Raw genomic sequence first — 16,172 nt, forward strand, 5'->3', positions numbered from 1 at the left:
ATGTATAATGAAACTTATCGTGGTCACTAGTTGGCTGGTTAGCGAATTACAATAATATTAATATTAATAAAAATTGTAAAACACAAATGATAACATTTATTTTTGTTTCAGTTTCATGCACAACAGAGGATATGGTTTACATTTGTTTATTATTATTATTATTATTATTATTATTATTATTATTATTATTATTTTAGATACACCATATGCATTATATCAAATACTAGGTTTTTTTCAGTATCTCATTATCCTATCGTATTTATTGAATAAAAAAAATTGAGGGAAGTTTTACATTTCAACGTAGCCATATGATCACCAACATGAAGCTTTCCTGCTGCACTCCTATGCAATGTCTCTGATCACTGAACCTGTTTGTGCAATATCTGCCTTTTATGCTTGCACTGTATGCAGTATGGTGGCATTTGAGCTTGCCATTACTGACATCTTCTACATAAATAAATTGTTTTGTCTCCACTTTGGTCAGAATTGTATTTAAAAAAATTAGAAATAAATGGTATTTGTGTGCCTGCATTGCCCAGAATTTAGAAGGAAATACAATTTTTAAATTTCTGTCTATGTATGTACAGTATGTATGTATGTATGTACCGAGCAAGTATTTTGACTGTTTTAGTCACATAGCTAGCAGCCTGCATTTGGGAGATAGTGGGTTTGAACTCCACTGTCGGCAGTCCTGACAATGGTTTTCCCCATTTGTTTCCCATTTTCACGCCAGGCAGATGCTTGGTCTGTACCTTAATTAAGGCCACGGTTACTTCCTTGCTGTTCATAGACCTTTCCTATCCCATTGTTGCCATAAGACCGACCTCTGCTGGTGCAATGTTAAGCAAATTGAAAAAAAATGTATTTACGTGCATTCCAAGAAAATGGTTGAAATGGTTGAACAGAGCTAAATGAATGGACTATTAAGGGCCAAGGATTGTCTGTAAAATATAAAGTGTGTTGAATCACAAATCTGAGGACAATAAGACTTTCACTGGTGGTAGTGGTTGTTACCAGTCTATAGACTGGCTTGATGCAATGCAACCCTATAAGAGGATGTTAAAAAAGCGATATTTAATTGAGAATAATTTTTACATATCATTTTACAGTGGATTTGGCTTGAAAATATAGAGTTTCTCACTTGCATGATGTTTCTTGATAATTGCTTGTATTTATTGAGATTGCTGAAAATAAGAATAAGAATAAGCAGTCACTTCTGAATCTGATGGGACACCTATGAATGAGATCATCTGTATAGTCTCTAGCACTGATAAAATTGGACGAGTTGAAACTACTACTTCTTCTTTGTCTTTTGTTAGCTTTCTGATTGCCCTTCAGAACATCTTCAGGAACCTCGTCCTGGTGTACAATTTGAAAACCACGTCACTTTTGCTGATGACTGGCCGTTGTTCAGTGTCATTCGAATTGCAACTGCTACTCACCTGCTTCATATTTTCATGAAAGTCATAGGTATCAAATACTCTGAAAACATATTTTGGTTCATTCCTATTTAATAAAATTGTCTTTGTAATTATTTTCATTGTCTGTAACTTATGTATTTGTTAAATTATATCTGTTGAACCCAGATTCAACACTTCAGATTTATCAAATAGAGGGGTTACTGTGGATTATAAATTATCATTTACAAAGATTTCCCTGAACAGCAACTAAATCAGTCCTCATGTTATATGCAATAGCTCCTCACACCATAAATCCAGCAGTTTGAGAAGTATGCCTTTCAGGAATCAGAAATTGATTTTCCTCATCACCAGTTCTTCTACAGACATGTTGTTGATAAACGGGGTTAAAAGTCAGGTTGTGAGTTTCACAAATAGGAAAAGTCCTCTCAGTTTTAATTACTGCGTTGATGGGGTGAAAGTTCCTTTCGGGGATCATTGTAAGTATCTAGGTGTTAATATAAGGAAAGATCTTCATTGGGGTAATCACATAAATATGATTGTAAATAAAGGGTACAGATCTCTGCACATGGTTATGAGGGTGTTTAGGGGTTGTAGTAAGGATGTAAAGGAGAGGGCATATAAGTCTCTGGTAAGACCCCAACTACAGTATGGTTCCAGTGTATGGGACCCTCACCAGGATCACCTGATTCAAGAACTGGAAAAAATCCAAAGAAAAGCAGCTCGATTTGTTCTGGGTGATTTCCGACAAAAGAGTAGCATTACAAAAATGTTGCAAAGTTTGGGTTGGGAAGAATTGAGAGAAAGAAGAACAGCTGCTCGACTAAGTGGTATGTCAAAAAACAGATAAAAAATTAGATGGATGGCTTTTCCGGCGTTTGCTCTATTAACCAGCGTTTCGTCTTAGGTCTGACACTAGACTCTTCAGAGTGGGATGTGTCAGACCCCACCCACTGACGCTGGGGTGTATGCAGGTGAACTTATCAGAAGCTTATTTATGAAGCACAGTCTGATAACTGCATACGGGAGATATCAGTTATCAGACTGTGCTTCATAAATAAGCTTCTGATAAGTTCATCTGCATACACCCCAGCGTCAGTGGGTGGGGTCTGACACATCCCACTCTGAAGAGTCTAGTGTCAGACCTAAGACGAAACGCTGGTTAATAGAGCAAACGCCGGAAAAGCCATCCATCTAATTTTTGATCTGATTTTTGATATGCTCTATTGGTAGAAAAGAATCTAATTCCCTCCATGGGAACTTAGAATTTCCACTAAGTGGTATGTTCCGAGCTGTTGGCGGAGAGATGGTGTGGAATGACATTAGTAGACAAATAAGTTTGAATGGTGTTTATAAAAGTAGGAAAGATCACAATATGAAGATAAAGTTGGAACTCAAGAGGAGAAACTTGGGCAAATATTCATTTATAGGAAGGGGAGTTAGGGATTGGAATAACTTACCAAGGGAGACGTTCAAGAAATTTCCAGTTTTTTGAAATCATTTAGGAAAAGGCTAGGAAAGCAACAGATAGGGAATCTGCCACCTGGGCAACTGCCTTAAATGCAGATCATTGTTGATTGATCTGTCAGCCGGAGACAGAAGTTAGACTCGTCACTAACTACCACAGAATGCTACTCATCAGCCCAGTTTTCTTTCGCTCTACACTCCGTAAGGCTCTGCTGTTTGTGTTATGGCATGAAAGATACACACCATGTGTGAAGTCATGACCTCAGCCCAGCTTTAGGTAGCCTGTTTCCGATCCTTGATGGAGATACTCTTCTTGTAACTTCTGCTCGGATTTCAACTTTTGTGATTCACAAGAGCTATTTGCACAATCAGACGATCTCTTGCTGTGATTTTTCTGCAAGGACCTGTGCCTTGTAATGTCACCTTATGGGTAACATGAATGTAATCAAAGTAAGGTTATTAGCCCAATGGGGAATTCAGTAGAATCCCAGTGAAATATGTTTATACACGTAGTGGAAATAAAAAGGAAAATAAGACGGGCTCAGTGCTAGTAAAAGAGGACCATTAGGACCGAATGAATATCAGGGCAAGAACAAGGTATCAGTTATAGAATTTTGAATAACGTGTATATATTTTTCCTTTTCCAACCAGCGGAAAATATAACAATTTATGATCAACGAACAATAATTTGATAAGTTTTTAATGCTAACCTGAAGCAGGACTGTACAAATAATGTGGAGCGTACAAATCTGTATAAATTAATTTAACATTTACAGTTTTTCAATACAATCATTGCCAACGCACAGCTGATGATAAATAACACCTCTCATAAAATGGATGGGAGTATCAACATCAAGAAAAAGAACTGAGAATGGAACATGGGTGGATCATACAGAAAGCAAAATCAAGAATTATACCTCAAGATGGAAAAGATCTGAGATACCATCTGAAAGAGGAGAGCCATTTTCTTCAGACATATCTACAGAATGAACTTGGGACAACTAACCATTCAGATAATAAGGTTTTTTTGAGACCAGGAAAATTACGATGTGCTGGCATCAGGAGGTGAAGGATGACCTGGAAGAATTGGGAATACAAGGAATGGAAATAATCAGCAAGAGGGATGCTTACAAGTCCGGGATCAAGACCACCAAGAGTTTTCAAGAAAAAGTTGGATCCTGTACCCAAGCACATTGGACAGAAGAGAGGAGGAGATTGCAGCATAAAAGGATGAAGGAATACTGGACAAGGACCAAAGCCCAGAAACAGATGAAGCCTAATTTGAATTAACTTGGTCCATAGTCTAATAATAATAATAATAATAATAATAATAATAATAATAATAATAATAATATAATATGACGCAACCCTTTAGGAAAACACCAAATCTCCAAAGTAGTCATAACATACCCAGGTTAAACACTCTGGGACTGCGCGATGAGGATTGTAATTTTCAGGATACCCTCAGGAAGAATACAGAGAAAGAAGGATGGCCTGCCTTACAAAAGGCCTTGCTGGATGCCACTCAGGAAACTATCCCTGACTCATCAACCAAAGGCAAACACCCATGGTAGAGTACAAAGTGTGATGAGGTTATAGAAGAAAGGCATAAAGCCTGAACTAGGTGAACCAACATAAAATTGAAGCCAATTGTGAAGCCTTCCTCATGCAAAGAAAAGCTACAGCTAACACTATCCGCAGAGCCACGAGAAATTACCTCAGGAGCCTAATGCAACAGGCTGAAAATAATTTTCAGAGAAACAACTCAAGAGATCTGTACAAACGACTTAAGAAGCAAACGACCCAGTACACAGCTCCTACCCTCATCCTCCACAGGCCAGATGGAAAACTTCAACTGAACAATAAAGTCTGCACCAAAACTCTTGCAGATTATTTCCAGAAGCTACTAAATGCGGAGGAATGTAAAAAAAAGCTTACTTTCCATGAGCCTTCACACAGGAACCCTGATTCTCAACCACCTACGAGAGAACAAATAATGGACATCATCGGTGGTCTCAAGAACAACAAGGCTTCAGGTGAAGACGGCATAGTTGCCGTAATGTGGAAACATGCAGATCAGTCTTTGCAGAGCGTCCACCAAATCATAAAGGACATATGGACAACAGAGTCCCTACCCGAATGGTGGACGTCTGCCATGATTCATCCCCTCCACAGGAAGGGAAGTAAGACCTCAACAATTATAGAGGTATTTCCTTGTTACAAATTACCTACAAGATCATAGCCCTGCTCAATGGCGTCACCACACAACTAGACTCACAATCAGGTGAATACCAGGCTGGTTTCTATAAGACTAGATCTTGTCCAGAACAGTTACACAATCTTAAGACAGTTCTCAATTACAAAAGCCGAGGTGGACATCCCTGGGTGGTGGTCCTAGTAGATTTTCAGAAAGCTTATGATTCTGTGGACAGACACTCTTTTCTCCATAATGTGGGAACTTTGTCTGGATGGGAAGACCCTATGATTAGTTCAAGCCACTCTGAGGAACACGACGTCCAAAGTCAGGTTCAGAGGTGAACTATCCGAAAGCTTTCCAATCAGAACAGGTGTTAGACAGGGTGATGGTGTCTCCTGCATTCTCTTCAACTGTGTCCTGGAAAAGATCATTAGGGAATGGAGAACGGTGCTACCATCGGGAGCTGGACTGAAGCTTGGTTACAAGAGAGACAACCTCATTGTCCCATGCCTAGCCTTTGCCAATGACCTCATTCTACTAGCAAACAATATAGAGGAGGCTACGTACAACTTAGTCTTTATAGTGTAGCAGTTAAGACTGGTCTGAAGATCAGCATCCAGTAAACTGAATTTATGACCAATATCAAGGAGGCCCCTTCTACAATTCCTCTCACAGCTGCTACCATACAAAAGTACCTGCAGTTAAGTACCGTACTTAGGAGAATGGATCTCTGCGAATCAGAGAGAAAACCTAGCCATAGATGCGAGATGTACCAAGTTTGAAAGGGCTTATCACTTGTGTTGTAGTATATATAAGAGCTGATGTACCCGTGCTTCACTACGGAATTCTACATTTTATACATAATTTTAGGTTAGGTAGTGTGCGCGTTGTGAGCAAGATTGTATGAAATTGCATAGCTCTTAACGTTACCCTAGAAACGCGATGGGGAAGTCATCAAACATTTTTTCTCATATAAAGACGGAGTTAGGGAATTTTCACTGTAATGGTTGACACGCTTGCATACCATCAGTCACAATCAGGTTGGGGAGCTTTCATTATACTGGTAGACACTCACTCTCCACCTATCTTTTTACATCATCAGAAAGACTGTCTTCATGGTTTTCTCAACTGAAATGAACATACATTACAATGACATCAGTAGGAATGGCGCGATTAAAAGCAATGCTTTCATATGAAATACTCTATCAAAGGGAAAACCACACATTTTCTCACTTTTAATGAACAGGACTAAGCTGTTGATCTGTTCCAGAGCTGGAATGACCAAGCCACAGACAGCCGAGAGCCGTGAACACTCTTCGTCGAATATTGGAGTGTCCCAGGGCAAAAACTATGCCCTTTTACTAATCTGTTTCCTAGGAGTACCCGATGAGTCGGAAAGTTTCAATTCACTATCCTGGCGGCGGAAAAATCCGACTTGGAGGCAAATTTATCCTCCAAACCAAAGGAAAAACCCCTTCTTCACTGCTAATTAGGAATAAAATGAATGTAGAATTTAATAAAAATGAAGAGTAATAAGCTTTCCTTAAGAAACGGCTCTTTTCAGGGTTGAATTTTGAGTTATTTACTGAATTGTGGTGCTATAATTTGGAATAGCCCTAATTGTTATTCTAGACCAGGCCATATTACAAATACTACTAGTCCTGTACTAAGTGAGCCTCTGTCTTAACTACGCCCACTGCTCATACAACACAGCGCGTCACAGTAGGGAACGAATAGCTGGAATACTATGATGAACCAGTATGTTACGTACCAGCTGTATCCAAAAATGTATGAACCAGAGGAATGATATGCTGAAGAAGAAAGTTTTCCAACTCCCCGGCTGTTTCCCGCCAATACTCAGTCAGGCTATTATACTCGGTACGCAGCAGTAATCCCATCTATCGGAGTTGAGAGGCAGCATAAGAGACAAAGAACATGACAACAAACAATGGTCAATGTAATGTTATTGTTGATAAATGTTATGCGCTTTCGATATTGTAGATCTTCACATTTAGTTTTCTTCCGACTCTGAAATACTATTCTTATCATAGTCGGTACGTTAAAACTGAATAAAACTTAAATGACTGGAGATTGTATTCTCTGTAACTTTTGTTATGTAGTACTTTTTGATAGGACCAATAACATTAAAAATTGCATTTTAGGCGCCTTCCCCTAAACTATAATTTCATCTAGGGTAAATAAAATTGTTTATAGCTTAGACTGTAGTTTCTTATTCCCTGACTCTATATACCGATTTTCATTAAATTCTCTTTACCCATTTTCTCGTGGCTCGGCGTTGATACGGACTTAGCAACCAAAATACAAATTCATGAATATATGTGTTATCATAGCCGGTATGATAAAAATGTATAAGACATAAATGGTCGGAAATTTAATTCTATATAAATTTAGTTATGTATTATTCATCGATACGACCACTAATATTATAAATATTTGAGAACAAAATTTTAGACCTACCACTAAACTACCAATTCACTCTGCGTGAATAAAATTATTTATAGCCTAGATTTTAGAGGCTCATTCTCCAACTTCACATACCAATTTTGAATGACATAGGACCACTAATAATGTAAAATATTTAAGAATTAAGTTTTAGGCCTTCTTCTAAACTACCATTTCACTCAGCGTGAATAAAATTATTTATAGCCCAGATTGTAGCAACTTATTCCCCAACTTTTCTTACCAATTTTTATTAAGATAGGACCACTAATAACATAAATATTTGAAAATTAAATTTTAGGCCTTCCCCTAAACTACCATTTCAATTGGCGTGAATAAAATTATTTATGACCTAGATTGTAGTGACTTATTCCCCGACTTTGCATACCAATTTTCATCCAGTTCTCTTCAGCCGTTTTCTAGTGATGCGTGTACGTACGTACATACAGAGACAGACAGACAGACAGACAGACAGACAGACAGACAGACAGACAGACAGACAGACAGACAGACAGACAGACAGACAGACAGACAGACAGACAGACAGACAGACAGACAGACAGACAGACAGACAGACAGACAGACAGACAGACAGACAGACAGACAGACAGACAGACAGACAGACAGACAGACAGACAGACAGACAGACAGACAGACAGACAGACAGACAGACATTACGGAAAAGTAAAAAGTGAATTTCCTTGTTACTGTGGACACGACCAATACAGAAATACCATTCTTTTCAAATTCTGAGCAATGTCCAGACAAAACTCTTATTTTATATATATAGATTCATCTAAGTGCCTCTCCAAGAACCTCAATCTCAGACATTACAACTTGGTCGTCAAGCCATCTGTTCTGTATGCTTGTGAGTGCCTTTTAATGGCCAGGAAGGACCCACTCAGAAAGCTGGAGTTAAAAGAGAGGAAGATCCTGAGGAGGATATTAGGACCAATCAGAGAAGGAGGAGGCATTTACAGAATCCGCTATAATGATGAACTGTATGAACACCAGGAGGACATCTCACGTCTACAAGGAAAAGGCGCCTGACATTTTATGGACACTTGGCCCGCCTGGATTCCGAAAGACTCACCAACAGGATATTCACAGTAACAGGAAGAGGCAAGGCTTCTACGAACAAATGGATCACATCAGTTAAGTCGGATGTGAAACAACTAGATATCCCACTGGGACAAACTCGTGACCGACTACTGGTTCGTCAAGCGATCCGACACAGAGTTTTCCCAAAGTCCCTTACAAGTAAGAAGACTACAGGAACTAAGTGGACAGAGGAGAGAAAGCTGGCTCTTAGTCAGCAAATGGAATATTGGAAGAAGAAGAAAGCAACAACTTTACCGAAGACTAGATACAAGCCCTGTGGTCCTCAGTAGGCCTAAACGACAAATAATAATAATAATAATAATAATAATAATAATAATAATAATAATAATAATAATAATAATAATAATAATAATACCTTCAATTTCACTATGTAGGCTGGCTGTGTGCCAATTTTGACATTCCATTTTGCTCTTCCAGATGGTAGAAAATTGAATAAGTATAGAAAGATCTGCATCACCTACATGGACCTTGAAAAAAATAAAAGGATCTTCACAGAATTGGATCGTAAATAGGAACCTGAAAACAGGTGAGGTGTTCAGCTTCTCAGTAAGTGATGAAAGGTGAAAGACCCACGGAAGTAGAGATAGAGAGAAAGAAAGAAAGAAGCCACTGTAGTGGTTTGGAACTTTGTATTGAACTTCCTTTTTTTTAGGGCTGAATCTGTCACAGGTTTAATGTTTATTTGATAACCTGAAACAAGTGCACTTGGCCTCATTGAAAATTCATAACAGAGGGTAGTTTAGATCCCTCTGTTATCCCTTCTTCATCTCCAGGCAAATATGAGTTAGTGTAGCAGTTTTCTTTTCAGTCCCAGACCTATTATTTATAAGTACACTCCAGTACAGATGCCATATTAACTCAAATTATCATTCTGACTTCACACACATACCATGTACAAAATGCTATTAACTAGCATATTAATACCATAAAATAACCCAGTAAGAAAGAAGGAAGAATAATATTGTTTTCATATGTAACATTGTCTGTTGAATATCTTATATCTTTAATTGCAGGCTTCACCGATTCGTTTCTCCATGTGTAATTTACATGGCCACCATGTAAAATCAGGTGTAACTGGGATGCTTCCTGTGATACAAGTTCGTCAGTTTATATCAACTGGAGGGAGCTTTGGGAATCCAAATCACAGCAACACCAACACTGTTGGTAGTGGACGATCTCAGCTTAATGGGAACATGTGAGTTATTACTGAATACAAGGTATCTTGTTCAGAGTGTCTGCGTAGTGTTACTGGTTGAGCCTATGCTCAAGGTTGCAAGATTGCCTAGTGCAATGTATTGGTATTTGATACAATTTATAAACTTCACTGTCAAGAATCCATATTGATGTTAAATCAATTGTAATCAAGAGATTTTCCATCTTTTCAATACAGTTATTATTTTGTCTAAATCGGTAGCAATATTTTTTGGTCAGTTAGTCCATTGTCTTTTTTTTTAGATGAAAATTATCTTTATAGCTGAAGATGTCCTGTATTGAGGGACGGAACATGTACTAATTAAGTGGTGTTCTAATTAAGCGTTTGTTCTTGATAATTGAGACAGTATTTAGTAGTTTGAGACTCCCCCTATATCCTTTTCGAACTGGCGTTTGCGTTGCCATCTGGAAATTCTGTGTCAATCGGCTTTTGGCCAATATACTTTTCGGTTACGGTATGCCATGCGCTGCTGTTCTGAGTATTGCGTCTGTGCCTACTGCGCGTGCGCGAGTGGTGTGAGGCTAGTCTAGTGCTGACTGCGAGCTCCTACTTCCGAGTGAGTTGGCGTTCTGCAGCCGCCATGGATGGACGTGAAAGTGTGTGTTCCGCTATGCGGCGGAAGGTCGTTCTAAAACCACCGTGATTTCTTCATTAAGAGGGATATTCCCTTATTGGATTAGTTGCTGGCCTCCTACTGTTTTATTGGACTATGTTTTTGCTACGATAATTCTCCAGGATCCTTGGTGAACAACCTTAGTTCCCGGGCCTCGTGGTGGCTTCTCTTCAATAACAATGGCCAGGTTTGAGCTTCTCAATTTTTCTGGACTCAAAGGTATGTAACTGTTTTGGATTAAGGTAATTCGCCGTGAAGAAGAAGAATAATGTGTTTTGGGGCACTTCAAGATAACAGTAATAATAATAATAATAATAATAATAATAATAATAATAAAAAATAATAATAATTTGGATTAAGACTTCCTCTTCGAAATTTGTGCTGGATATCGTGTGCGTCTGTGAACCATAGGAAACGGTTTCGGCAATTAATCATTTTAGAATGCAGTTCGCACGGTGAAAAAAATTAGTATGTTTATTTTAAAATTAAATAAAAGTTTTTTTGCACTTTGATTGTACCTTATGGTGTGAACCAAGGCGCGGTTTCCAAGGTAGCGGGGTTAGCTTTCCTTCGGGTTCCTGTTGCCTTCTGGGATTTATTTCTCCTTGCTTTGTATAATTTCGTTGTTTCTGGGATTTCTGTGAATTTTTATTTTAAATCCGTTTGTTTTCCTTCTTATTTGTAGACTGTGCTTCGCTTTTCCCGTTACTATGGCAACGTGTGTTTGGGTCATTGTTGTGTGGGGTTTTTGTTTTAATGGGGATTGCTGGTTCGTGTGTGCTTCTTGGATGAAATATTTTTGTTGCCTGGTATCGTTGGCATTTCTTTCATATAAAGTTATTAATTTCGGCCAACCTCTTTGTGGTTTCGCCTCTTACTCTGTCCGGGCGAAATGTGTAGCTTCTACCATTATTTTCGTGTGACCTTGGAAATTGCCCTTGGTAGAAATTGGAATGAATTGTGGTAAAGTTAAAAGGCAACCGGCCTAAAGGTCATGGAACTACTGATTGTTTACTAAGTATGGTATTTGTTTTTCTCTTTAACGCGTGATCGATCACATTTAAATCAATATATTACTTACATTGTTTGAGGTATGGAGGTCACTGTTGTTTTTCCTTGTTGAAATTTACGGATTAGTTCCTTTATTATTTGTTAAATGAAGTGTACATTTTCTTATTTAAAGGTTGGCTATTTATTAACAAAACATATTAAATTCTTACAAGTTAATCCAATTACTGTTAAACGAGTATTTACATTCTTTTTAACACCTGGTTCAATTTATTATCTGACTTTAATCTTCTCCTTTAATGATGAACCTAGGTTTCCTCCAGATATTATCTTTTTGAATTGTTACCTCTCATTTTAATTGCTATTAAAGTTTTCCTTCATATCACTAAAGAGTTGGTTTTCATTTACCACATTTGGTGCAGCGCTGCAACTATTTCTTTTGGTTTGGGTGTCCACGAGCCTTAAGCCGCTTTTCCTCTACGTTTCGGGTAAGTGTCTCAATTTCTCCCTAAGGGTAATTTTAGTATCATGTTGTTGGCTGGCGTTGTTTTTATCCTTTAATTTTTTGATGTACGGTGACTTGTTTTACTTTTGCCCCTTGTTCTCTCTTTTGTTCGCTTTATCTACTCATTCGGGGCGGACACAATAGCAACCTTCACACCAGGCTGTCTCTCCCTCCCTCTCTCCCTCTCTCTCTCTCTCTCTCTCTCCTTCTCTCTCTCTCTCTCTCTCTCACTCTCTCACACTCTCTCTCTCTCTCCTTTTTTTTACCTCAGCTGGTGGGTAAGGTTATTAACCTCATCACCACTAGGATGTAACCGGGGTCCTAGAGGGTGGTGCCGGTTAGAGTGGTAGCAGAGCGTGGTTCTCTAACCGGCACCACCCTCTAGGACCCCGGTTACATCCTAGTGGTGATGAGGTTAATAACCTTACCCACCAGCTGAGGTAAAAAAAAGGAGAGAGAGAGAGAGAGAGAGAGAGAGAGAGAGAGAGAGAGAGAGAGAGAGAGAGAGAGAGAGGGAGACACAGCCTGGTGTGAAGGTTGCTATTGTGTCCGCCCCCAATGGGTAGATAAAGCGAACACAAGAGAGAACAAGGGGCAAAAGTAAAACAAGTCACCGTACATCAAAAAATTAAAGGATAAAAACAACGCCAGCCAACAACATGATACTAAAATTACCCATAGGGAGAAATTGAGACACTTACCCGAAACGTAGAGGAAAAGCGGCTTAAGGCTCGTGGACACCCAAACCAAAAGAAATAGTTGCAGCGCTGCACCAAATGTGGTAAATGAAAACCAACTCTTTAGTGATATGAAGGAAAACTTTAATAGCAATTAAAATGAGAGGTAACAATTCAAAAAGATAATATCTGGAGGAAACCTAGGTTCATCATTAAAGGAGAAGATTAAAGTCAGATAATAAATTGAACCAGGTGTTAAAAAGAATGTAAATACTCGTCTAACAGTAATTGGATTAACTTGTAAGAATTTAATATGTTTTGTTAATAAATAGCCAACCTTTAAATAAGAAAATGTACACTTCATTTAACAAATAATAAAGGAACTAATCCGTAAATTTCAACAAGGAAAAACAACAGTGACCTCCATACCTCAAACAATGTAAGTAATATATTGATTTAAATGTGATCGATCACGCGTTAAAGAGAAAAACAAATACCATACTTAGTAAACAATCAGTAGTTCCATGACCTTTAGGCCGGTTGCCTTTTAACTTTACCACAATTCATTCCAATTTCTACCAAGGGCAATTTCCAAGGTCACACGAAAATAATGGTAGAAGCTACACATTTCGCCCGGACAGAGTAAGAGGCGAAACCACAAAGAGGTTGGCCGAAATTAATAACTTTATATGAAAGAAATGCCAACGATACCAGGCAACAAAAATATTTCATCCAAGAAGCACACACGAACCAGCAATCCCCATTAAAACAAAAACCCCACACAACAATGACCCAAACACACGTTGCCATAGTAACGGGAAAAGCGAAGCACAGTCTACAAATAAGAAGGAAAACAAACGGATTTAAAATAAAAATTCACAGAAATCCCAGAAACAACGAAATTATACAAAGCAAGGAGAAATAAATCCCAGAAGGCAACAGGAACCCGAAGGAAAGCTAACCCCGCTACCTTGGAAACCGCGCCTTGGTTCACACCATAAGGTACAATCAAAGTGCAAAAAAACTTTTATTTAATTTTAAAATAAACATACTAATTTTTTTCACCGTGCGAACTGCATTCTAAAATGATTAATTGCCGAAACCGTTTCCTATGGTTCACAGACGCACACGATATCCAGCACAAATTTCGAAGAGGAAGTCTTAATCCAAATTATTATTATTTTTTATTATTATTATTATTATTATTATTATTATTATTACTACTGTTATCTTGAAGTGCCCCAAAACACATTATTCTTCTTCTTCTTCACGGCGAATTACCTTAATCCAAAACAGTTACATACCTTTGAGTCCAGAAAAATTGAGAAGCTCAAACCTGGCCATTGTTATTGAAGAGAAGCCACCACGAGGCCCGGGAACTAAGGTTGTTCACCAAGGATCCTGGAGAATTATCGTAGCAAAAACATAGTCCAATAAAACAGTAGGAGGCCAGCAACTAATCCAATAAGGGAATATCCCTCTTAATGAAGAAATCACGGTGGTTTTAGAACGACCTTCCGCCGCATAGCGGAACACACACTTTCACGTCCATCCATGGCGGCTGCAGAACGCCAACTCACTCGGAAGTAGGGGCTCGCAGTCAGCACTAGACTAGCCTCACACCACTCGCGCACGCGCAGTAGGCACAGACGCAATACTCAGAACAGCAGCGCATGGCATACCGTAACCGAAAAGTATATTGGCCAAAAGCCGATTGACACAGAATTTCCAGATGGCAACGCAAACGCCAGTTCGAAAAGGATATAGGGGGAGTCTCAAACTACTAAATACTGTCTCATAATAGATAAAACAATAATCTTTTTAGTATTTATCCTACTTAATTGCAGGGTCTGCGGTTGTGCACTTTCCTTTGCACTTGATGCGGTCTTGTTTATCTTTAGGATAGACTTTTGCCACATGCATGTCCTCCCGCAGAGTGTCAAGCCAGCGCTTCTTTGGTTGTCCTTGTGGTCTGCGGCACTCAGAACTTAAGTGTAATGCCCTTCTCACAACTGAAGAACTGTTTCTGTGTAGCACATGGCCATTCCACCGCAAACGATTCTCTCATATTTAAACATCCTCATTTCTGATGTGATCCAGTCTACTGAGTCCCATTGGCCAGCAAAGCATCTTCATCTCCATGACATGCAGCTGTTGCTCGTGTCTCCTTGTAATTGGCCAACACTCAGTTCCATACATTGCCACTGGTCTAATGATGGTTCTATAGATTTTGGACTTCAGATACATTGGCACCCTCTGATCAAAAAGATGTTCTGTGACTTGGCGCCACTTCATCCAGGCAGCGTTGATTCTACTTCGAACATCTGGGAGCGTCACCATCCGATTGGATAAGCAATCTTGGATATTTAAATTAAGATGTTTTCAGAATATCAATGTCGTCAATGTTAATTCACGCATCGCTTTGTACCCCCCACTCTAGGTACTCAGTCTTCCTGACGTTAAGTTACAGGCCTTATCTGTCCAAGGAGTTTTTCCAACATTGGACTAGTTGTTGGAAATCTTGGCAGGATTCACAGGTGAACATAACGTTGTCAGCATAGAGTCCAAGGGTGTGCTGTTAACACTTCTGTGCTGATGGTGTCGAGACAGAGGATGAACTGAAGCGGAGAGAGAGCCGATCCCTGATGAACGCCAACTTGAATGTGAAATGATGCATACATTCCAGCAGCACATTGGACAGAGCTGGTGGCATTCCAATACAGAAGCTGGATCCATTGAATACAATATATACTTCTGGTTCACCATGCAGCCTGAGTGCATGCCAAATAAGATCAAGAGGCACCCTGTCAAAGGCCTTTTCGAGATCCAAGAAAGCAACGCGGAGTGATTTCTTCTTTTCATTGTGACGTTCTATCAAAAGACGTGTTGCACGTATAGCGTTGATTGTTCCTGCTCCTTTCACAAAGCCACATTGGCAATGTGAACTATGTCACGAAGGCATGCGTCTAGGACACGCTCGAAGATCTTCATTGTATGACAAAGCAGACAGACTGGTCGATAGTTGGAGCAGTCTGACATCTCCTTTCCATTTCCAGCTGGGAATCATAACACTGGTAAGCTAACTAGGAGCAGCACAGTCTTCATCAATGATTTTGTTGAATAGGTCTGCCAGAAACGTAGCTGCTTGTGGTTCAAGCATCTTGCACACCTCTGATGGAAGGTGTTCGGTCCAGTTGCCTTTCCATTTTTCATTTTCTTAATGGCGACCTCGACTTCAGCAACCATGTTGGGTGGAGCTGGACCATGCACAGGATCTACTGTTGGTATTGGCAGGTGTAGGAATTCTTTATTTTAGATTTTTTCAAAATGTTTCTTCCATTGGTCAAAGATCTCGGTTTGTCTTTGTAGTAGTTTCTGGTGTTCATCCTTTATGGTCATGATATGTCGAATATCCTCTGTGGAAAGATGCCAGTTTTTTGCTAGTTGGTAAATATATTTTTCTCCCTCTGTGGAATTGAGTTTATCATACAT

General features: G+C 39.1%; 1 protein-coding gene across 1 annotated transcript in view; it reads left to right on the forward strand.

The window, feature by feature from the left end:
- tweek (transmembrane protein KIAA1109 homolog tweek) overlaps positions 1 to 16,172 on the forward strand; it is an 843,591-nt gene that overhangs the window by 187,273 nt on the left and 640,146 nt on the right. The window contains 3 exon segments of the mRNA XM_068226772.1: positions 9,678 to 9,859; positions 11,054 to 11,070; positions 15,920 to 15,931. Coding sequence (XP_068082873.1) covers positions 9,678 to 9,859; positions 11,054 to 11,070; positions 15,920 to 15,931 — 211 coding nt within the window.

Source organism: Anabrus simplex, chromosome 1, assembly GCF_040414725.1.
Source record: "Anabrus simplex isolate iqAnaSimp1 chromosome 1, ASM4041472v1, whole genome shotgun sequence".
NCBI lineage: Eukaryota > Metazoa > Arthropoda > Insecta > Orthoptera > Tettigoniidae > Anabrus > Anabrus simplex.